General features: G+C 39.5%; 1 protein-coding gene across 2 annotated transcripts; it reads right to left on the bottom strand.

The window, feature by feature from the left end:
* Window positions 1–10,012: 10,012 nt before the first annotated feature.
* Window positions 10,013–24,811, bottom strand: LOC139658173 (kinesin-like protein KIF23). 2 transcript variants are annotated; one of them, XM_071536222.1, is made up of 23 exons: window positions 24,733–24,811; window positions 24,101–24,167; window positions 23,829–23,957; window positions 23,224–23,329; window positions 22,973–23,109; window positions 22,757–22,869; window positions 22,427–22,597; window positions 21,256–21,368; window positions 20,579–20,700; window positions 20,197–20,299; window positions 19,994–20,073; window positions 19,719–19,838; window positions 19,337–19,496; window positions 19,021–19,182; window positions 17,757–17,923; window positions 17,402–17,575; window positions 16,791–16,991; window positions 16,228–16,542; window positions 13,972–14,205; window positions 13,610–13,698; window positions 13,008–13,068; window positions 11,470–11,510; window positions 10,013–11,330 (listed from the first exon to the last, which is right to left on the bottom strand). In XM_071536222.1, exons 1-23 carry the CDS (start codon window positions 24,744–24,746, stop codon window positions 11,315–11,317), a joined length of 2,895 nt encoding a protein of 964 aa, XP_071392323.1. In that variant the 5' UTR covers window positions 24,747–24,811; the 3' UTR covers window positions 10,013–11,314. The 2 variants fall into 2 exon arrangements, with proteins under 2 accessions (XP_071392323.1, XP_071392324.1); XM_071536223.1 differs by lacking the exon at window positions 16,228–16,542.
* Between the last annotated feature and the right edge of the window lie 77 nt (window positions 24,812–24,888).

The raw sequence follows: 24,888 nt of genomic DNA, 5'->3' as shown, positions 1-24,888 counted from the left end.
CCTAGTTTAACATAATGAATATTTAATCATGCATGGACCCTGTAAAGCAATTTTGCCGAAGTAATTGAAAGCAGACTTTGTCTCGAGGCTTGGAAAAAAAAAAGCAACAGCTAAACTGTTGACCCAAAGGAGCCCAAAAATCTCACGCTGGATTAAATGTTTACACTGCTGGCATACACTCTGATAAATGAGGTTAGGAATCTAGGGTGGAATCAGTGGGTGCTAAACCTGCTGATTCCGTCAGAGAGTACACACACATTTGCGTATGCCTGCGTGTGCATACACACATATACATGCACTTGTTGGGCCGGCCCCGTCCCACAGCCCCCTGCTGTCTTTCTCAGTCCAACACTTTGACAATTTTACCCTAGAACTGTCTGCATACACCCTCATTCACTGAGCCATGAGTTTGAGCCAGAGAAAGATTGCGAATGCTAAACCACCTGCACAACCCATTTAACCGTCTGTTGTGCACGACTCATTAAATTTGACTGAACACATTGTGTCTTCCTTCCTATTTATTTTATATTTTGTTACAGCTATTGTTTATTTGTCGTCTTGCCATTGAAAACATCCAACTATTATACTGATGATGTGAACAGCAAGATGTTGACAAGGGAATGCACAGTGACAAAGGGAGGCTAGTTTCAAATACCTCTTTTTCAAAACTGCCCATGCAGCCCTATTGTAATACAGCACACAAATCAATAAAAGCAATCGTTCCCTGCCACTCAACTCAAGGTTCACCAAACAAGAGAAATAAGCATAATACTCAGTATACAAAGCACAAAAGTACAGATGCACACTAGATACAGTAGGTAAAGTACAAGTCTACCGTATGGGCAACATTACATCAAATATTAAAATAATACTTTCCTTCAGGCTGATTTGTGCCATTCACGCCTTTGTAAATTACAAGCTCTCATAATAGTATCACCAAAGAGACTGTGATGATGGTAAAGTTGTGCTGCCTCAGGTCACAGAGAAATACTCTATTACAGGAAATGGCTAAACTTATATAAAAAAGGGGGGTGGGGGTAGGGGGTAGGACATAAGCGGATTTGAGGGAAAGTGTTCACTTGTGCAAAATAAAACAGGTTATCAGGTTTATTTGGTGATTCCCTGGCACCCTTAATAAATCTGCTTAGAGTGCGGCCTAACGGCTTCATTCGCCCCACAAATCTCTGCACTGCAATAACACGCGCCAGCGAGCACAGATTAATTTAATAACTCTTTAATATTCTCCATGAAAAAGAAGGGGGGACCGGCGAGTCCGGAGCATATGGGGTGGGTGGTGAAGGGGGCTATCCGTGGAATAGGATATTGCTGCAGCAACAGATTGAATATTACGTAATGATGTCATTTATATTCCATTCGAAGAGCTAGCTTCCCAGACTGGGGAGTCAAACAGAGCTGGGGATTTGTCTGTGATGGAGAGTAATGGGGGGGAGAAAAAGTTTCTGGGTATAGAGGGTATGAACAAGGACAGAGGTGAGGGGAGAGCGTTACAGTGCAAAGATTGTCTGGCAAAATGTGAATGACGTGTCTGCTTTGAGATGTAAAAGCTTAACTCAAAGTTGTTTGAGTATATATTTTGGCAACCTCTCATAAAATGTAACCCCATATAACCCAATATGGGATACATCATCTTCATTCAATGAGATAAAATCATTTGTGATCCAGAGAGTTCCTTTATCTGTGGTTCATTACTTTGCATGTTACTGGTGATCCTTTCTAAAATAACTTAATTTTGGTTAAATCCCCCAAAACCTCAAACAGTCTCCAGAAGAGATCCTCATTTGCTCCCAACCCACTCCATTAGTCATATACTCTAATAGAAAGCAAAATTAACTGATAACTGACAGCAAACCTAAAGAAAAATTCTGTCTGTTACCCATTACATGCTAAAGACGACAAATATCCTGCGATCAGCAAAACAAGGCATATCAAAATGACACGTCTGCATCGGAAACAAGTCTTCAACAAATCAGATGGCAGAATGGTGGAGGGGGGTGGAGGTGAGGCTTGGAGAGAATAAACAGAGCTTGCAGACGTTGTAATGAGAATTTGCTCCATTTGGCAGTAGCCCGCAGCAAAGGTCCCCCATCTGTTTCCTATTGGAAAGAGAGTCAACAGTTTGGAGGGGGTAGGACGAGAAGGGAATTGCAAGGATCAGTGGACCACACTGACATCTTATGGCAGCAGCTGAGATCACAGGGAAGGGTGGGGATGGATGGGTGTGCAGCCCTGAGTTCATGTTGAAATTAATCGACCAATCAATCAACCAGCCATATGGAAAAGCATTAATTCACTGATTTGCAGTTGTGGTTTAGTTTTGGTTTCATGTTGTTTTAATTTAAGAGGCAATCAAAAATGTTCTGCAGTTCCATCTAAGGATCTTTGCCAGTCTTACAGTAGAGCCTGTAGCCTGTGCAGACGAACAAATAGAAGTGAATTAATGTAAGAGCTCAGGCTTGAAAACATGAGATGTTGGCAGAAAGGTAGAGCCAGTGTGTATGAATACCAAAGAGGAAGTGGTAGAGATAGAATGCGTGTGTCTGTGTTAGAAAGAGAGCATGGGAAAGAGAAGCAGAGAGAGAACCTTCTTCGTTTCTCAGAGAAACACACCACATTGAGGTAAATGGTGTTGACAGCATATTCCAACAAGCGGGGCAGCATTGCCCTTCTCTGTCTCACACACTCTTCTTGCTCTTTCTCGTTGGCTCCCATCTCATATTGCACTTGTTCATTCTTTCTCTTCAGGCAGAGGGTGAGAGACAGCTCTCTCAGGGCCAAGCCCTCACACCTTCCAACTCTACCTTCTGCCCGACCCCGATCTCATAACTAATTCAGAATTAGGAGGGAAAGCTAAGCCAAAAAAAACAATTGTGTGCAATACCATGAGGCTGAAACTACAGAGGTAGAACTTTGAGATTTTTTTAAGGCCCCATTGGATATAGAACATGTAATTAATTTAAAATGATCTTGGATCTTGTCACAAGTTTCAGAATTGACCCGTTTTTGGTTGAAAAGACAAATGGCCACTGGAGGACTGAGGATTGCAAGTGTTTTGTTTTGGCTTTCGTTTCGATTTGGAAAGTTTTGGCTTGTCTTGTATCTCAGGACACAGAATAGTCTCAGCTTTGTCCTTGTGTGCGCCATCTCAAAGAACATGGGAGTTGGCCGACAGTGACAAAAGATTTGTTTGCGTATCAAGCAACGGTCATTTGTGCAGCAAGATTAAACACTAAGGTCAATGTTGAACCTGTAAAAGCACTCGACAAAGAGTGACATTACAGTTGTTATTAATGTGTGTGTTTAAACTCGGTACACACACTCTCATGTTTTGTGTGTGTGTGTATTAAGGGGGTGTGAGAGGCTTTTAGCTAGATCAACAGGCAAACCAGAGCCAGGTAAACAAGCTCAACAGTGGCCGTCTCCTGTGTAGGATGTTATAGCTTTACCTAGTACACAAGCCCTGCATTTTACTTTCAACTGTGAAAAGGTAGATTTTTCACAGGTCACATAAAGCCATATCTCAGTTACTGTTACACACACAAGCTGGAGTGTACACATTTTTACACACACACACACACACACTCAGTGAAGTCATGTTTTGGTTCTTCACAGATAGCGATATCAGACCTGCGTGCGGGTCAGATCTGACACTGAAAACTTCTGTTCACAGAAACATTGGTGAAAGGTGTTTATTTTCACGTTCCAACTTGGTGTTAAAAAGCAACAGAGGAGCTGGCTGTAGTAAAACTGTGTTTATTGAACTTAGGAATTAAGCTGTTTGGGAACTGTGTTTTGCTGCGATAACAGTGACATGCACACATACAAACTAAAGGTCACACACTCTTTTATGTCCCACTGGTTCTGAATCATACGAACTGTCAGTTAAACAGCTGTCCATCATCCAAGCGAATTGGAAATGTTTCTCAAGCCAGAAGCCCTAATCAGTGTGTGACGCTAAGCTGGATTTACCGTTCCGTTTACCTACATCAGTAAATACATCAGAAAAATATGACCAGATCTCACTCTTCTGATCACTGCCATGCAAATTCTCATAGCCTTTCAACAAAGCATATGATGGTTATTAGGGTCATGTGGAGTCAATGCAGACACACAACTTTGCTACCAACCATTACAAGCAGTATTTAGTCATTTTGCTGTCATTCTTTAGAGCTCATTCATATCCACAATGGATTAGTCCCATTTGTTAATCCCCATCCCTGCTAAGTGTAATATTATTTAGCTCTATGTTTGTCTTACCATTACAAATGTGATAAAACTGTATGTACATTCACTCTAAATGTTAAGGTCTATGCCTATAGATTTTGGAGGTGTAAAGTGCAAATGAGGAAATGGGAAATGGGGGAACCCAGTATAGAATCAAACCCCCACTGTGTGCTCTGAACACAAACACAAACACACGTACACACGTACACACGTACACACACACACACACACACACACACACAAACGGCTGTACAAACAGCGCTTGTTGAATCGGGAGGAGACACAGGAGGTAAGTGGAGAGTGGGGGGGCAGACGGGGAAGGAGGTTGTTGTATATTTTCCATGACAATAGTGTTAGAGAGAGTGTGTTTAAGAAAAAGACTAGGGGGTTAGGTCAATACGTTTAACTGTGAATTGTCTATCACTCTGGTGCAAAAATGGCTTTTCTTAAAAATACACACACAATGGCAACTGATACTACTATCTAAACACACTGGACATATCTACATACATTATGTATTAAGCCAGAGATAAAAAGAAAAATGCCCTGGTCTGAAAGTCCCTTATCAATGCAATACAATAGAGTAGCTATCAGTCAGAGCTAGCCAGTTCAACCAGAGGCACAACCTCACCTTTGTGTTCATGTTAGGTAAATAAATTACAATACAGGATGTCTGAAAAGTCAGGAATCATAGGAAAATCTTTCACTCCTTGACAGAATGTGCTCAGCATGATTATCGCCAACTAAACAAGAATAAAATCTTCTTGTCAGAGATGGGATTTGAACCAACGCCTCAGTCTGGAGACCAGAAACCCTGGAGCCTTAGACCACTGGTGCTACTTATCCTCATGATTTCTGACTTTTTCACTCCCTGTGCTTCAAGGACTCAGGGAATAAAAGTGTAGGTTTAAGGTATAAAGAAAAGGGTTATATATAAGAGAGAAGGGGGTCTTCATATTCTATTGTGAATCAATTTGTTCTTACTCAGCACTTTGGGCAGCAGGGTTAGAGAAATTGCTTAGTAGTCAAAAGTTTGCTGGTTCGTCCCCCAGTTCCAACAGTGCCTAATACTGCTAAACTGCCTCTGAGCAATGCATGTGCAACCCACATGTACATGTAACAACCTGGTCCAATGAAAGGCACTGAAAACTGGCTAATAATAGCTAAACATATCCCATTGTGGTTGTGTCTGTCCTTAAAAATAAAGGCAAACATATTCTTAATCTTTGTAGTTTGAGGTTAACCAGAGGAGTTTCCGTAGAACCTGACCAACTCAAGATGTTTCTGAACTTCAACCTGCTTATGGCTTGACTTAGCAACTATAATTCTTTGAAATAGGCTTATGAAATTTATTTTATTTATTAACTACTCCATTGTGGATAATTGATCCTAATGAAATCTACTGGTCACAGATATTTCCAATGGAGTGACAGAAAATCTGTGTAACACCAAGAATTACTAATACGTTTTGGTGTTATTTTTCATCAAATAATTCATATTTAGGCCACATCACAAAGTTTACTAAATAATGTATAAACCTGAAAAGTATTATTTATTTTTCCACTCTTGTTTACCTGTACATCAACTACCCATATCTGTGTATACAACAAAGTAGGCTGACAACTCTCAGTAGCTACCTATATACTCACCATATTTGCACCACACAATAAAGGAAAATAGCCTAAAAACAAAAGCCCCAAACATCAAATAGTGTTTTGTAATCTCTCACTTTCACACTAAACTGTACACAAAAAGGTGACCTATCCAATACAATGTACTAAAGCAAACAAGGTAAACAACGGATAAGAGGAGCCGTGTTTAAGCAGCCATTAGCAAGTGTTTGAGTAAAAAGAGCCATTTAGAAAAGCAGTGCTGTCATGTGGTATTTGCTCCAACAGTGCTTAAAGGCTGGCTAGTTAAATAGGCAGGGAAGGAAGGGTCAATATTTTCACAGGCAGGCCTGGAGACACAGGGCTTGAGATTGGCTGATAGCCTTTTCCCAGATTTAGCTTGCCGCTTTCAACCAGTGTCCACAAACTGGCTGGGCCACTGACAGGATGGACATCCTGTCTACAAGACAAATCACAACAGGAAGGGCAATAAAAAGGAAACAATATGGATAAGAACTAATGCAAGTTCAAATTGTGTTCAAACAAAATACAAATCTGATCTGTGTAGAGACAATGCACATAGCTTACAATGTTAATAAAAGGCAATGGATAGTCTCCCTCACTGATTTTCACTGCACCATTACCATAGTTATTGGTAGTGAGGCAAGGATCAATAAGTGCAGTGAAGCAGAGACTTGGCTGAACCGAGCTTCCTGTCCATGCTGAGAGGATTTGCAATCAGCAACTGTTAAGCCATTTTAACATGTGGTGCATTAGTTCTTGTTGATGCAAGGATGAGCAATCATCAAGTTTTGAAGGATGGCCAAATCTGATACTGTTAATTGAAGTTATTGGAATATAGTACTTAATTATTATATGTTAATTGTTATTAATTTTGGCATTTAAATGAAACTTTATTTCCATTTAAAAGTGGGTCTACAATGAATTATGATATCTTTATATCATGATATAGACTAAAAATATGATGAAATTATAAAATGTAGCCAACTGGCTATCACGGTGCAAAGGCGAGTGTCTACACTGATTTTATGAAAGTAACTTGTAGACACATACATACACATTTCTGCACTATATTCACATCCAACAATTACTAGACGAGAAGGTAGAATAAAGAAATAAAGAAAGCCTATGACCCATGCCAATCAAATTTATAATTTTTTTTAGATACTAAGATAAGAAAATAACTTAATATTCTAAAATTAAAAATAATAGGCCATGTAAACAAATGAATGGATTATCTACAATTACAACAAACTTGCCAGAGAACAGGCACCTATACGACCAAATCATGCTCATCAAACCTGAAATATTTTTGCTTCCTCCTTGGTTGTCATTGTTAAATAAAATATGTAAACCAGTGACTTACCAGCAATCACAACATTTTTCCCTCGCTACCCTCTGATATTGTCAGTCTACTTTTTTTTTTTTTTTTTTGTAAAGCTACAACAAGCCAGTAGGACTCTGTGTGGGAGTGGGTTTATTTAAAAAAAAAAAAATTGAACACTCAACTAGTGATGAGTAAAAAAGATAACATATTTTTGCTCACAAAAAAAGTACTATATGGACTTTTGATTAGAGAAGCCAAGTATTGAAATCATTTGCTGAAGTGCCACCTTCCAAATGTAAAGTGCTGCTATTGCTCAAGGCCATCGTCTCAAAGAGCAAAGATTGAAGTAAAATCCGTGACATTGCTTGACCCTGCACAATACAGTATTCAACAACTACTTCAAAGCCTCTGGTCAAATGCTTAAAAGGGCTGAAAATCACAGTATAGTCTGAAAACCGAGCTGAAAACCCTCCAACACCTCCCAAACACAGAGAGGCCCTTGTTAAGGCTGAATAGGAAAAATGAAGAGCGTATGTGTGTGATGAGCCAACTCTAGTAGTCAAATCACATTCCAAAGTCGATTTGCCAAGTGCGCGTCGCCTATTACTGCCCGTATTCTTCAGCTTCATTTGCTGTGAAATGATAATGCAGCACTTTCAGGTTTAGGGAGCCGTCAATGGCGGCTCATCGTCCAGGCAGAAAAGCAGTTCAGCAAATCGATGACCTCGCCATCATGGCTGCCCAGGCGTTCACTGTGAAATGATTCCAGTGAGGCAGCAGGGCGACCTGGGAAGTCAGGGCAGCCTGTCTGAAGTCACTGACAGTACAGTCCACTACACTTCATTGAATAGGTGACTGACATCTGATTCAGCTTGAGAAAAATGCAAAAAAAAAACAACTCCATCAAACTTGTCTGAGCCCACTCTCCCATGTACAGCCAGAAATACTCACTTTGTGAAGGTATTTAGTTCCACCTGCTGTTCAGATTGTGTACTGCAGGTTTTCCATCCCATTTGCTGAATGTGTGCATGATGATCTCTCCACTATTTCCCTACTGGACTCATTTTATTTTATCAAACGTACTACATAGTCAGCTCTTTACAGTATAATATTGATCACTTGTAATACCAGTACACAGCTTATCAGGTTGTCATTGTAATGTGAAGTTTCCACTTAGGAATCCCATCAGTATCAAGGAATATTTAACATTTTATCTAACATGAAAGTCAGACTGAATTCTGTGCATTGTTGTTATGTGCGCATGAGTATTCATAGAAGATTGTGCAGAAAATTGGCACAAATAACCCTTACTGAAACAAAGGTATTGTTCAATCACAAAGAAATATTACCAATGATTAGGCAAGCTTAAAAGAATGGGCTCTGCCCTCAAAAGATGCAGAAAAGATTCTGGCTTTCATCCATTCAGAATCTATGCTTAGTATTAGACGGAAAATAACACTCCTCACAAATGCTCTTCCCAGAAGAAGCTGATGTTTCAACAATCTGTCATCAAAAATGTGTCCGCAACACAGGCATCGTCCAAACATTTGCAACATGCTGGTGGAATTTAACATGACCAGGATGCAAGCGAGGCCCAGTCCACAGGATTTTAGCGATGACTCGACAAAATATACAGACTTGCTAGTGTGTGCTTCTGTTTGGCTGTGTGGTTTGCGTTGACATTTCTCATCAACTGTTGACAGGCCAAGAATGTTGCACAAACAGGCAATCACCCACATAAAATGTCTATTTGTTAGCTGGGCAAACTGTGTGCTTAGCAAAGCCTTAAAGTGAGCCTTTCAGTTTGGGCTGAGAGGGTCGCTGTGGTTTGGCCAAATAGTAGGAAGAAATGTGTGTGCTTGACCTCCAGGTTGCAAGGACATCAGTCTACACAGACACTAAAACTTTATTAGTTTCTCTTATGAGTTTCTTTGCCACTTGGGTTGATAATTGGCTCCCAGTACAATATTATCATACTAATATTGCTCATCTTAATGTTGTACAATATCTTCAGCATTGGGATTCAATAATGCGATAGACTGCTTTTTATCACTCTTTTTTTAAATATCCCTTCGGGCAATATCTAAATCCATTCCAAGTAAGAAAAAAAGCCACAAACCAAAGACAAAACTCAAGGCCTTCCACAGCAGTGATTCTCAACCTTTTTCATATCAAGGACCCCTAATTTTGTCCACATTAGAGACACGGATCCCCATTTGATGAGATTTTGTCCCAAATCTGAATCTATTTTTATTGCTAGATATGATTTTGTCCAGAATTCCATGTCTGTCTGTATTGTAGGTAGAGAGATAGAACAGTAAGAGAACAGTGAAACTATGATCAAAACAGTCATTCTTCTACATTCTCTAATTGTGTTAACTTCTTGTAAATGAAATAATGCTGAAGTTTAACAATTCATCAATTTGCTGGGGACGCCCCTGGAACCCCCTCAAGGACCCCACGTTGAGAACCACTATTCCAGTCTTTAAATGACCATTTTTTTTCATTTCCAAAAAATATTATTAGCAGCAGATCTTTCATTAAAAGCCTGTAAATGTGAATAGAAATATCACCATACCGGGCTTCAATAAAGCAGACACAGAGCAACTTAGAATCAGTGCAGCAGTAGAATATGTATTCAATTCCGGGATCACAAGAAATTACAACAAGCCAAAAAGTGTTTCAAGTGTTTCAGAAAGCCAAATTCAAAACATTTTAATGCTACCTGGAATCACACTTAAGACCAATTTAACAACCAAAAAGCTGGTAAAAACAGACTATTTACAACTCAGCTACAACTACTTCCTGAATGAAAGTTCTGAAACTAAAATTGAGCAGTATAAGCAAAAGGACACCCCAAAAAATTCAATGTTTAGGGATATGATGTCCAACTGTGGTTATTACAGCAAATGCGATGAAACCAAAACATGTTCAGCATTATATATTGGCCCTGATCTCTGCTCGACATGCATGCGGGTCAGATGGAATGTGACCAACCTGGAAGTGCAAGTAAAGTAAATACAACATAAGAAAACAAAACTGACATTACTGGCAATCCCATTCACATCATTTGCCTTTACTTTTGAATTCTACCTTGACTAAATAGTCAATATCACTAATTTTATAGCTGCATCAGAATAAAACTTAATTACTGTATTAAGACCTTAAAATTGTATAATTTAAGACCTTTTAGAGGACCTGCAGATTAAGGAATTAAGGGAAACAACAGATTTATTGGTGTTTGAATGAATTTACTGCCACCAAAAAGAATAGTGTGCTACACATCTTAAGCGTTGTTTCAATATACAAAAATCAAAAGCTCCTTCATAATACTTATTTACAGTTAGAAACAGACTTCAGCAAAACCTACTTAACAGCTCTACATTAACAGTTGAGGTTCTGAACAATGTAATATCTATTAAAGGAATACACTGGCATTTGGTAAATCAGTTTAAATTGATCAGTTTACCTTTATAGTATGTGAAGACAGGTGGCAGTTTCACCTTTGTGTCAAGTAGATAGTGAATCACAGTGCATATGCCAACACTTTTGCTGAGCTAGATTAGCCTACTAAACACATACAGTGCAATAGCAAACTACAGACACACAAACTGCCACCAATTTTCTCATTTTGCAAGTTGATCAGAAAGCTTATTTGCCAAAAGGTCAGTGTGTCCCTTAACAATACCATAACCCTCAATGCAAAAAATCAAGTGCATAAAAATATTACATTTTTATTTTCTAAATAATCTTTGGGTGGAGGTAAAAAGCAGTGAAAAGTTGAAGCAATAACAAAACATTTACATGTTCATGTTTCCATATCTGGGCCCTAAATATCAGCATGTCTTTAAAAAAGTCCTAGTATTAAAAAAAACTAAGTCCATCAAAGTACAATTGAAATATTCTAGTTTCTGTTTTAATCAGTGTCTTTATGATTATGATTAAATGATATTCACACTCTAATCACCCATCTAAAAAAATAGATATAGTAGAAAAAAATTCTGACTCAACAATATGCATAGTTTAAAGTGAAGTTTGCTTCACTGGTCCAATACACAAGAGTAATCCAGCATGTTTTCAAGGGGAAAAAAATCTTCCTACGATGTCCGATGACTTAAGGCTTTCTGCGTCTGGAAGAAAAGCATACAAAACATTAATGTGCCTGATTTTAAATCCAAATCATCAGCTGGAATGTGTGTCATCTATACATACATTTGCACACAGTCCATATGTAAACACAAACACAATCACACACTTTTATTTGCTTACTTTTGATAGCCAGTGCCTGAACTTGTGCTCGCCATTGGAACCTATTGGGAGAAAAAGGTTAAAGAAGGTTGTTGTTGTATCTTTTATTCTGCTGAAAAGTTCTCCAGCTGGGAAATCTACCTTATTACTAAAAATGTTTTAATTCTTAATATAATTTCATAGCTATGGTAGCAGAATTGCATAATCATATACCACTCAGAGATCTTTTTACATAGTCAATTGTAATTTTTGCTGATACAATGCTGTTGCTGAACTACTGAGATAACTCATCACTCCCAATGAATATACCCGCTCTCACCCAACCCTTTCATTTGCCATCCATGTCCAGTGTATCCATAGGTGCTCGCCCAAGTTCAATGCAAGGGGCAGTTACATCAAATCCTGAAGTATATGTTCCTGTGCCCATTTTTTAGCTCAATTGTGTTAGCACCTGTTGCTCATTTGACACGCTATACCTATACATAGGGCTGGGCGATATGGTTGAAATCAATATCTTGATAATCATAAGGATTTTTCTCGATATCAATATATATCACGATATGGTTCATGTATACAAAATCACATTAAATAATCAAATTAATGTTCATCTCATTGAACCGAATGGTAATGTTAAGTGTGATGTCAAACAAAATAGAAATATTCAAATAATATTCCTACCATACCTCATTTTATGAGAGTTTTTAAGTAAAATTTGCTTGTCATCATCAATTTAGACAGCAGAAATGTGTGTCACGATATCAAAATATCTTCATATCATCACAATATGATTCCACTGAAAGACGATAAACGATAATATTGAATTATCGCCCAGCCCTACCTATTCATACAAACAGTGTAGCCCATTCCTGTTGCATGGTTTATGTCTGTTCTTTGATGTCTTCAATTTTATCTTTGTTAAATGTCTGCAAAAGTCTGACTCGATGCTCTTACATACAAGGAAATTCCTGTAAAAGGCTAAAATAAACGAAATCTGAAATTATTGGCACAAAAATACCCAATGCACCTGCAAAGGACTGGTAAACTAAAAACAATTAAATCTGCCAATAATTACTTTTACCAGACCAAAAAAAAAACAATCAACCAAAGACAAATTTTTTCAGCATTTGACAGGTGGTAATTTCAGATACACATCAAATAATAAAATTCATACCAAATTATTGTCAAGGATTTGCTGTGACAGGTAATTGGTTTAAGGGTCTAATTATTTAGACAGTTGATACTGGAAGACAGATGCGGATGAATGTGATGAATGATGTGGGGGAAAGAAAAACACTCCACATTGACCAGAAAATTTTGGCTTGATGAGCAGATTTGTAACAGCGACACAGTTTTGTCATTTTGTCAGTTATTTTGGTAGTGAGCAATGCATCATCACAGCAATCAACAGCCTTGCCAAGAGGAAAAGATAAATGAGTAATGTTTATCACAAATCAGCTTTGCTTGTTTAGCAATTTAAAACAAGTAAAGCTCATCGTGTAATAAGTGTCTACAATCACAGGGATGCCAGACTTCTTTCCATTGTTTACTAAATAGCTTACCCTGTTTTCTATGTCATCCATTTGAGCTGGTCCTTCTCCAGACCCTGATCTCCTCTTGCGACTAAAAAAAAAAACAGAAAAAAGTCTTTGTCAATTCTCTGGACAACACGTATGAAAAGCATCATGAACATGTGAGAAGTCACAACAAATGTTCGTAATAGTTTCAGGGCATGGATAGCCACAAAAAAACAACACATTGCTCCAAGTTGGCTCAAGTGGGCAAATAGTAAATCTAGACAATCACTCTAGTATTTCCTTTATTCTAAACAACACAACTGCCAAATCATTTTTGCTAATGGGACACTCCTCAAACTACTTAAATGGTAAATTTATCACATGACCAACTCATAATTAAAAATGGTTAATAATCCTTTTGATTTGCCATTGTGATTCATGACCTATAGTCGTAACTAGAGCAAGTAGGCAGATGATGTTTATCCTGCTAACTTTCATGATCAACTTTCATGCATTTCAATTACAGCAGTTTTATAGCTAGTTTCTAAATAATGTTGGCTTGATTAACAAAATGCCAAGTGTTTATTGCATTGCCATTGTAACAAACATTGTTCTAGCCAGCGAGGCTGTAGTGCTTGGGCACATACCTTGATGCATTAGGACACTCTTGTTTTAGCGTCTCAATGTCCGTAAACTGTACAGCTTGTCCCCCGCCTCTTGTTTTGAAAACATCGCCCTGAGGAAGTAAACAAACTGATAAAAATGTCCTAAGGAGAACAGAGAAACAAACGCATATACACAAAGAACCATATCATGACCGTATTCACTTTAACATAACAGCAAAATAAATAGCAATGTCACTCCATTGTTGGAAACCTTGCTCAGCTACAATGACAAATTGTTTTGCAACAGGCCCCCCATGTGAAACTGATTAAAACGTGATTAAGTCAAAAGCATGCAAGAAAGAAAATAATCAGAGGTCGCAAATTGAGGAATCATGTCATTTTACCTTGATCAGCTTGGTCTCGATCTCCCCATCGGAGGCAAGCTCCTGATGCCTGAGCACATATTTGTGGCATTTGGACAGAGCTTTCTCATTGGGGGTCGACACCTTGATTGCATTGGGTATGATTGGCTGCATGACAGTGTCTAGGTCCAAATTAGAAGATGGTTTGTGGTCTACCCATTTCTCCCCACCCGCAGAATGTGAGCGCCTGTGCCGTGGATGAACCGGTGGGGCCATCTGATGATCCCAATGTGAGGAAAAGACAAACCAGGAAATTATTTACATGTGATAGTGGCTGGGACCACAAAAGGGTTGGTGGGGTTAGTAGTCAGTGTTGATGATTAGTCGGTGTTAATGTTAGCGGGTACTGAAAATATAGGTATTACTGGAAGACTTGGGGGGCGGGGTGTGACCCACTGGATAAATGGGATTTTAAAAATATACATTTTCTACATTTCAGGAAAAAAATATTTTGAAGTTGTAGACTCAAATCACAAGTCACAAAACAAAAAGTTAAAAACAGAATATTCTGGTGTTCCAGCAACACATACATTTTCATAAAGCACCTGAACCACCCACTGCATTGAAAAGCCCACTACAGTTAGAGTTACTGAGAAATCTCATGCAAAGGAACACCTAAGTGTGTTTTTGATCATGTGAAAGATGCATTCCAAACCAAAGACGATTGATAAAAGTTTTCACCTCTGTTTTAAAATGATGATTGATGCAGTGAAGCATTATGCTTAACAGTGATTTAAACAGAAAAAGGTAACAGCAAGTAATGTATCCCTTTAATGAAGGAGAGGTTTCAGAGGGGAAAACTGCTTGAAGAACTTAATTTTCCATTGTAGGTCTTGTGTTAAAGTATTTGTGTTAATTTGTATTGCCATGACTTGGGGCATGCCATCAATCCAAGAGCACAGTATGGCAGTCCTAGTTCTAAATGAAGATTATTATTTGAATTTGACTGTTTTTTGAAAACATACAAATATTGCAAACTTTAAATCTTTTATACCATTTGAGATATTTGATACCGCGGAAAATATCACAATACATACACAGAATATCGGCATAAGCCTAATGCAGACTTGAGGCGTATTATAGACACTTAGAGCTCTCCAACACCATGCGTCTAAAGGGGGTTGGTGCGGTTGTACTGGCACTATAAATCAACTTAACTCATGTGCACGCTTTCTATAGATTTGCAGCCTTTTCATACACCTTGAGGACAGGTTTCACATAACGTACACACAGGACAGCATGTTGTACACTGTCTAATACTTTGTTTTCACAAAATCATTTTTTTCCCTACAGGGCAGCAACTCCTGGGCTCCACAGCATTTAAAAGGCAATGCCTCAGCAGAAAGACATGAAATGGCGACAAGTCCATGGCCAGATTTTATACCATACTAATCAGAAGGCCAAAAAAAACCCAGGATTTACATAGACCTGTGTGCAAGCAAAGGATAGCCAAATTGTCAAAGTCTGAACAGCTCAAGGGTGCATATCTATGTAATACCTATGTAATTCCACAGTCTGAAATGAGCCCTCAATTTGTAGTCATATATTATATAGTGCATTTAGTTATTAAATTCCTTATTCATGATTTGGCTTCCCGTAGCCTAGTTCTCAAGAACACCCTGACTAAAAACCATGCGTGTCTTTTGGCTTCAAAGTAGGTCAATGGTCACTGTGGTAAGCTTAAAATAAACAATACTACTACGACGACGACTACTACTAGAAGTGCCAGTGCTCTAAATAGACACTTGTGAGTTTTTATGACAGATGATGACACTTGGATGAAAATATACAATTTCATAGTAATCCATTCAGGCTATACAGTGGGGGTTCCTACTGAGTGTGTGGTTTAAAATTTGAAGTGTTGTTGACCTCAGGAAAGCTACAAAGAAAAAGCAAGTCTAAGAGTCTAGAAAGCAGCTGGGCAGCAGGCAACTGAAAGGACTACAAGCATGGTAAAACTACTAATAATGGCACATATTTAACAGCTTAAAATGCACGTCTAGTGGTTTTACAAGCATGGCAGATCAGTCTGCCCTACAGTCTGGATAAAAGAAACACATGTCTGTAGTGCAGCGACTGAAAGGTGCATTTCCACAAGCAGAGACATCTACTCACAACACTATGGATGCATTTCTATAAGGCACAGCAGACTAAACTACAGCGTGTCAGAGAACACACCTAGATAGATCCGACTCTAGAGACTCTAAAGGACATCTAGGGATTCTAACATACACTAACCCTTGTGCTTGACTCTAGGTCTAGCCCATAGACAAGAGTCGTAGCAGGGGCTTCAGTGTCTGGGGCCCACCGCTGGCCTCTCCTGCGGCCCACGCTGTTGCTGTTGTGATATGGGCCGGGGGTCCGGCTCTCATACTGGGGGGTCCCAGGGTGCCTGCCCTGCCTTGTGTCTACAGGGAACCTCTGCTCCCACTCAGAGATGCAGGAGGCTACTGAGAGACAAGCTGAAGAGGAGGAGGAGGAGGAGGTGGGGTATGGGTCTTGAACTGCCCTAAGGTTGGCTGGGTTTTGGCGAGAAGGAGTTTGGCTGAAGTCCTGAAAAGTGATGAGGGAATGGAGCCAAGTATTGAGGCTGTGTAGGGTGTCCCCGGATAGACACAAATACACAACAGCGGAATATAGAAAAGAAGGTCCTGTATGCGGTGAGCGCATGCAACATATAAATTACCAAGCCTTCCATAATATCAAGTAGTTTGAAATATTTGCTTAGTGAACACAGTTTCATCACTCCATGCAAAAAAAGCAGACTTGATGAAATAAGTGGTACAGAGTAAATAACTCACAGGGAGTGCCGATGGTGAGGCAGACCTCTTCTTGGGGGTGGGGCGATCTCTCTCCCTTGAGGGCCTCTCAGGCTTCTCTGGGCGCTCAGTGGGACAGCCACTGCTGGTTTCCGTCACTATAGCCTTGAGCTGCTTCAACTTTTCATCCTTCACCCACAGCTTGTTCTGCATCTCCAGTTGCTTGGCATTCACTCGCCTATCCTAATGGGAAAACACCAGCAGGAAATGCTTGACAGCATAGGATTGATACGGTAATGATGATACTCTTTAGCTAAAATAACTCATTCCTCTACATCCTGTAGCATAATGCAGATAAACAATCATTCTTATTCAATTTTGCAACCAAAATTATATGACAGTGAATGTCTGTTGATTGTGAAGAGCCTCAAGTTTGAACTTGGAACAGATGTAACCAGAAAAGTCAAGCTTACCATTATCCCATAAGATACCCGGGTATAGCAGCAATCTAGCTATTACTGAACACTAAACTCATTGAAAGACTAATTTGTTTACTTCTTTTTCATTTCAGGTTTCGTGACCATAGCACACAATTTATAAAAATCCAACAAAAAGCCATGTAATTGGGTGACTGTATCAACAATCCCACTTACACACTCCTTCTCCCACTTGAGTCTGGTGTCGGTGACCATGCCCTGCATGCGCTGCTCCATGCGCCTCCTCTCCGACAGCTCCCTTTGCAGCCGTTGTTCCCGGGTCTCCAGCTCCTGTTGAAGTGAGCGCTTGTCCTCCTCATAGATGTTGGTGGTCTTCTGCAGGATATCAATCTGAAGGGAGGGAAGTATTTCGTTGTATGGCTTTCATGTAAATTGAGGTAATTGAAATTATGAGGCCATTACTAACAAAGCGTTTGAAATAAAATGATTCTTTACATATATTTTTACTTTCTTCTTAAGGATGTTTGAAAAGTTGTTATGCAGACAAAATGCTAAGAGAGTGGCGCGAGACCTTGTATTCCAGCATTTTGGATTTCTTCTCTAATCGTTCCACCTCCATCTTCTGGTTGGCGATGACTTTGTCTTTCTCGCCCAGCTTGCCTCGCTGATCATGGATGTAGTTCTCCTTAGCGGTGAGTTGACTGTCAAACTGCTGCAGCATGGACTTCAGTGTGTTGGCTGCAAAAGAAAATAGATCATCTTAGCAGCTATTTAACCTTTTGACCTCACATCTCATACACAATATCCAGAGGGGCTTGAAAAATTAACCAGAAATAGTTTTCCCAACTCTACTTCAAAATGTCAAATTGCTCTCAGAAATAAAAATCTTTTTCAAAATACATGGACAAAGCTGAGGCAAATGTTCAGTGCCTGATTTACAAGGGAAATATCTTTTGTATAAAATTACTCTTTGATAGTATATCCACATAATCTTCAACGCAAAAACACAAAAACGTCCTGAAATGATGTGAATGCATGTAATGTGAATGTGATAGGGAATATCTAATACATATTCTTAAAGCAACTTTTCCCAAAATATTTACCTACTATAGGGGAAAAATACATAATGAAATAATGCAATATCAGAGTTTTTCTTCTTACTTTCTCTAGCACCATATTTTATATACATCAATATTCAAAAATATTCAAACTCAAAGCCCCTGGACATCCATCCTGAAGTTGCTCCTCCACTTGATTGTGGCCTTCATTGTGTTCCAAAGTATATTTTAAGGTCTTTGAAATCATTTTATATTCCACTTCTAATCTGAAACTTTTAGCAATGAAGAACTGGACTGATTGTCCATAATCAGTAATATTAGTAGAGCTGCAACGATTAATCGATTAATCGATTAGTTGTCAACTATTAAATTAATCGGCAACTATTTTGATAATCGATTAATCGGTTTGAGTAATTTTTTAAGAAAAATAAGTCAAAATCCTCTGATTCCAGCTTCTTAAATGTGAATATTTTCTGGTTTCTTTACTCCTCTATGACAGTAGACTGAATATCTTTGGGTTGTGGACAAAACAAGACATTTGAGGACGTCATCTTGGGCTTTGAGAAACACTGATCCACATTTTCCGCCATTTTCTCACATTTTATAGACCAAACAACTAATCGATTAATCGAGAAAATAATCGACAGATTAATCGACAATGAAAATAATCGTTAGTTGCAGCCCTAAATATTAGGCAGCTTGGTATATGCTTTCTATATACCAGACTCTGGCTACCCAGCTCTCCTGTTATTTTCTGTGTAGAAAATGGGTCCTTACAAGTTTTGGTGAACTGCTCGGTCATCATCTGACGGATGCGGTGCCTCCTTTCCAGAATCTCAATGAGGCGGGGAAGAGTCTGATCATCTGCTGGGTCGACCAGCTCACAAGGAGGCAGCGCTGGAAGGCTGTCAATGAGCTGATTCAGCAGTGCTGGGTCGTCTGTGGGTCAGAATGTGTCATGGAAAAGTTTGTTTAGAATTAGTCACACAAATAAAATGACAGCTGCATCTCTGAAATGCATCTCTGCCAAGTATGAATACAGCATGAGATCAGCACGATGACTGCTAAAATTACAGACTCCACAGGTCATTACCAGCATTACAGGGGCCTCCTCGCTCCTCCAGGCGACGTGACAGCTCATCTCTGAAGGCCTGGTTTCTGTGTCTGCGTCCTGCTGCAAGGGCACAGATGGGCCGGTCGACGGGCCGGGCCACCTCCACCTCCTGGGTCATCTCCGCAAAGCGCATCACCAGCTACAACACATACCATGAAACGAAATCATATCATCAATCAATCATATGATTTAATTTGACATGATGGAAAATCAGCAGTGGTGTAAGATTTGCAAGGGATATGGGACTTTGCAATTATTTTTCTTAGAAGAATACAAGTGCTAGATCTTTTGGGCATGATTATGATATTTAACACAAGATTTTACATACACAGCATTCTACAATAGAAAACACATTTCTTACCATAGTTTCTTCATAGTCATCAGCTTTGGGGTTGACACACACAATCATCTTGACTTTTCCTTCCCCATCAAAGTAGTTTTTGAACAGATGTGTCAGTTTTGAGTCCCTGTACGGCACCATCTGGATGAAAACAAAGACTCAGTATGACTACACCTACTGAGAAAGTAACCACTGATGGGAATATAATGGATATGACGAGTAGTATTATTGCTCTCTGGAGAAATATGGGAAACAGTTGCAACAGTTGTTTTTACAGTTGAAAAAAAACCGACAACCTTGTTTGTTCCACACATCTGATTCTCTCGTAGGACTTCTATACACGTGCGCAGTGTCATCAAAGACTGGTTAATGTTGCCTGTAAATAAGATGCAAATGAGACATTACTAGAGGCATGCGTTTAAAATAATAATCTACAGAAACACAGTAAATGCAAATGTTCGGCTGTAGAAAAGAAGCACCCAGTGAAGGCTGAGCTGACCTGCTTCACGGAGACGGCTACCCTCCGCTCTGGTTCTGCTGGTGCGCTCACTGCCTGCCAAGTCAACCAGACACAGCTGGCTAACATTCACCTGGTTTTTATCCTGCAATTCAGCAACAGGCTATTAGCATCATCAAGCACTAGCTGGAATCATTCACACATGATATGTACACCTCTTGCCTGCTTTTTGTCACAGCCTGATACACTTAAATTGACGTTGTCGTTATGAACATTTCTTGAAAAATATCAGGCTAGGTTAATTTGGTAAAAGAATTTGCTCTAACCCTAACCCTATATAACACACCGATAACAAATAACTTCAAGTATACAAAAATCAAGAAAAGTTCATTCATCAATGTGAATTTCTGAAGCTGCATGTCACCTGTAGAATGTAGTCCCCATCTGCATCAAGCGGTGCCTGGGCCAGCTTCACTATGAACACACTGTGGGAGCGACTGGACTCACGGTTGAGCTGAGTATTGGCTATCCTTCTTTTCTTTTGACCTGGAGACAGCCCATAATTAAAATGCAATCATAATAACAAGAACACTAGCAATTACAATAACAACAGTAGAATGGGGACAAACCATTAACTTCTTTGAAAGTAATACCAGGCTGACCGATTTACTGTTTTGGCCAATTAATTCATGCTGATTAGAGTGGTAATCTGTGGATATGAGCACTGATAAGTCAAGTTCACCACTTTACAAACACGTAAGTGCTGTAATTCTACATGTACATTTTGATGACATGACATGTCTGCAATCCATTAAGACATCCCACAAAACTGCAGTTTATTCTACCATGATTCTGGTAGGTCTATGATTGCTATTCAATCAGAATTCGTATTATATCGTAGCGTAGAGTCTTTGTTAGTACTCAGTCCTTCATAATAAAATCCAAGGTAATACCTCTCTGTGAAAATTAATTGTTAGGGGCGAGGAGGGGGCTAACAGCAGGTCAACAGCTGTGGTGCACTCTACAGTCGAGGTTCTCTTGGAGGGTGAAAAAAAACTGCATGCTAACTGTAACCCGTATTTAGCAATTATTACCACTCACCCTTCCAAAAGACTTCAAAAGCCTCCTCTGTTGATTTCACTTCAACCTCTGTACACCCAGCAACATACATGGTGTGATTCTGATCTTCACGTAAAATCTTGGACTGTGGTGGTCTGAAACAGGTTAATGAAAACAATCAACATACTTAAACAATGTAAAACAATCATGTGTGGCTTTAGTAAGACAAGCAGGAAAAGTTAACGTGATATCAATGTTTGCTGTTAGTTAACTTCAATGCTACAAATAAAAATTAGAGTAGACGTACAAACACAATCAGGGGTACAGACACATGCCTACTGGTTACGCACACAAGCATGAGCCATTCAGGGAAGTCTTAACATGGCTCTAAACTAAACTGCACAGAGCCAATCCAAAAAGCCACAACAACCAGCAGCAACAGCCAGCCTTTGTCTACAAAGAAAAAAAGATGACACAAAAAAAGGGGGGGAAAAGCTAATTAGCTACTCCATGGGGATGAAAATGCACTGATGACCTATGCGACATGTCAGCTATAGCCAAGTTACAACTAAGGGGAAACAGAGTATTATGTAATGTATACACTGGCCACATACATGAACTCAGTGTTCCGCACAGGTGTTGCTCCACCAAGCCACCTAATAAAAACATGGGATTTTTAAAAGTGTATCCTGTCAACACAGAACCACAAAATACATAACAAATGTCTCTAAAAGTTTTTCATCAACGCACTCATTCAGCACATCAACACATACTGTACATTGTAGGCAGTCACTCTAACTGGTTGCAGACGGTTTGAAACCCACTGGTTGCACCACGACTAGAAATCAAATCAAGTGCACATCTCACAGCTGGTGCACTAACATTGACTGTAAATAAATATATGGCAAAACAAATTCTGTGAAATAGAATCAAGGCACCCTCTCCAGCACATCTAGCCGTTGCACTGAGCATTGATGCAACATGTAGATGCACATAGATGTATCAAAATGGTTTCACAGAACCTGTGCAAATGAGTCGAAACTCTGAATTGCTGTTTGGGCAGGTGTGCAATAATTGCTGTCACTTGTTGATAGTCATTGTTCAATCTCAGACATGAACACCACCACAAACAATGTCAATATAACAAAGCTTTGTACGGTCAAGCTTTCAACATAAGATTTTGTTTCAAGAAATTCAGAATCGTGTCTCTTACTTTGGTCGGATGGGGTCAAAGGGAGCCTCTTCCAGGAGATCGTAGATATAGTTGTTGTAGATCTCGATGTAGGACACAAAGACGCTGTAACAACAGTCCTCATCCACATTTTCAGATTTACATGCATCCTCTGGGCTGATCATGTCCGCAAACTCTGGGTCAGCCTTCTGTCTGAGAAATGGAACCAAAGCAAAAGCCACATGCTGAACGGCAAACAAGAGCTACTGCATATTCGGCTACCTCCAATTTTAACACAATACTTGTGAATGGTGAAACTATTTTATAAAATAAATAATGATATTTCTAAAGACATAAATGACCCATATTTACCTTGAGGAGGGGGTTTTGGGCACAGACTGTTGACTCTCTCTCTTTTGTCTCTCCAGCAGGGCATCAACTTGACTCTGGATCTCCATCCCGTTTTTGTCGTCAGTTTTGAACACCTGACAGAGATCAAAAACGTTTCAAGTGAACTCTCTATCTTCTTCCAGAATCTTTAGCCTTTTACTAGACATCAGCTACACCGAATCTCAATTAAACTCTTACAAATCTCTTGGCCTGAAGGGGTCCGATGCTGTTAAAGAGCATGTCAAGGGAACGAGGGAGTAGTCCACCTTCTCCAGGCGAGCCGGTCATGGTGAAGGTCTTACCACTTCCAGTAACACCATATGTAAACAGCAGACCTATGAACACGGAATATCACAATTTTGTTAAGTATTCCAAAAAACTGAATCCAAGAGATATGCACAAGTACTTAAGAATAATTATGCTGGCTGGGTCTTGTTTTGCTCACTTACCATTCTTACAATGAATGAGGTCCTCAATTAGTGGCTTGGCAACATCCTCAAACAGCTCCCTTTGATTGGTTTTAATTCCAAATACGTTTTTGAAAGAGTACTGTGTCTGGTGGATTAACAAATGAAGAACATAAATGGGAATGGTATTATGAAGAAAATGGACGGCAAGTCAGCCATATGCACATCACATCCTCTTAGAACATTATATCAAAGCAGGACTCAGGAGGTCTCAAATGAATACAACTATAGCCATTCTAGACAGAATTTCATTCTGACTAGAATAGCTATGTCAATCTTTTTTTTTTTTTAAATCCATCCCAAATCGCTGCCATAGAAATCTTTAGGGTCCTCTGACTGCATAAACTCAGTACAAAGCAGATATCTGTTGAGGTCACTTGTACCACATAACTGGCTGCTGGCAATTTTTGTTCCTGTTTAAATGATAATTCTTCAGAAAGCTGAGACTCTTCATGATGTCAGAAGAGACAAAACTTGGAGATGCTTCTTTGACAGGTAATAGGGGTCCAAATTGCCTTACATGACCAGATAACTACCACTTTCCAAGTGAAACCTGTACCATCCATAGAGGTCTCCAACTCCCTTACCTCTTTGTATTCCCCATTGCGGTTGGCTTTAAGACCATCAGGGGCGTGCAGCTGAATAGTAGTGTTGCTGATCATCTCAACACAGCATTCCTCATATTCTGTTCCAAGCGGACGTATACGGCAGTATACCTACACACAGAAAATTCAAAACACATTTTGAAAGCAGTTTTAGGTCACTTTTATTTCTCCTGTTGGCTCAAATTAGGAAGCCAACTGCCCGTGTAATGTGGCTGTGAATTCATACTGTTTCAGCATGAGTTCTGTTCACTTACTCCAACTGGATCTTTCTCTGTGTTGGATGTTTTCTTCGGGCCATGCCTCCGAGGAGTTTTACCTTTCCTATGAGTAATGAAGCAATGAAGATGGTTTTGTTAGGCAACACTGACTGATCCTATAACTACTGCCTTGCTTAACATTCTACGGTGTGTTTTAGGTCATTATGCTACGGTAAACTTGGCTGTAGCTTGCACATTACCGCTCGCTGGTTAACGATAGCTACTTGAACGTTAGGTGTCTAGAACTCATACCTATTCACCGGTGATGGTGAAAAGCGTACGTTAACAACCCAACGGTAGTTAATTTGTGGCCCCTAACTTACTCCTGCCGCTTAAGCTACGTTTTAACGAATCGGATTTACCGTAGCTGTGGTTGGTAAGCTAACGCTGACTGCATACGCCAATTTACAGTAGTTTCTAATGGATCACTTGGCAGCTAACGCTAGCTAGCTGAGTAGCCAGCGAGCTAACGTTAAGTTAATGTTAGTCTGCGACGTTAGCTAACATTATCTTAACTATTCTTCGCCTACAGAACAAATACTACCCAATTTAGTGTGCTTAGTTGTAGTTAATACATTGTCTAGTCGTATACTGTTATCTATCCAAATTAAATACATAGTTTTACTTACCCTGGTCTCTGCATTGCTTCTATTGTTTATCTTTCCACACACCACTTCACACAGAGCGCCTCTTCTCGATTTGAAAAATTCCCTCTTGTGAAACATTGGTTTTGGTAGTCTGGTATTTGGACCAATCACACTGCAGACAGAGCGATCAGCTGCGGA

This window comes from Centroberyx affinis, unplaced genomic scaffold, assembly GCF_046629955.1.
Source record: "Centroberyx affinis isolate AG114_WGS23_722 - 3 ecotype Tasmania unplaced genomic scaffold, CSIRO-AGI_Caff_v1 ptg002845l_1, whole genome shotgun sequence".
Lineage (NCBI taxonomy): Eukaryota > Metazoa > Chordata > Actinopteri > Beryciformes > Berycidae > Centroberyx > Centroberyx affinis.
This window is presented reverse-complemented; position numbering and strand designations above follow the sequence as displayed.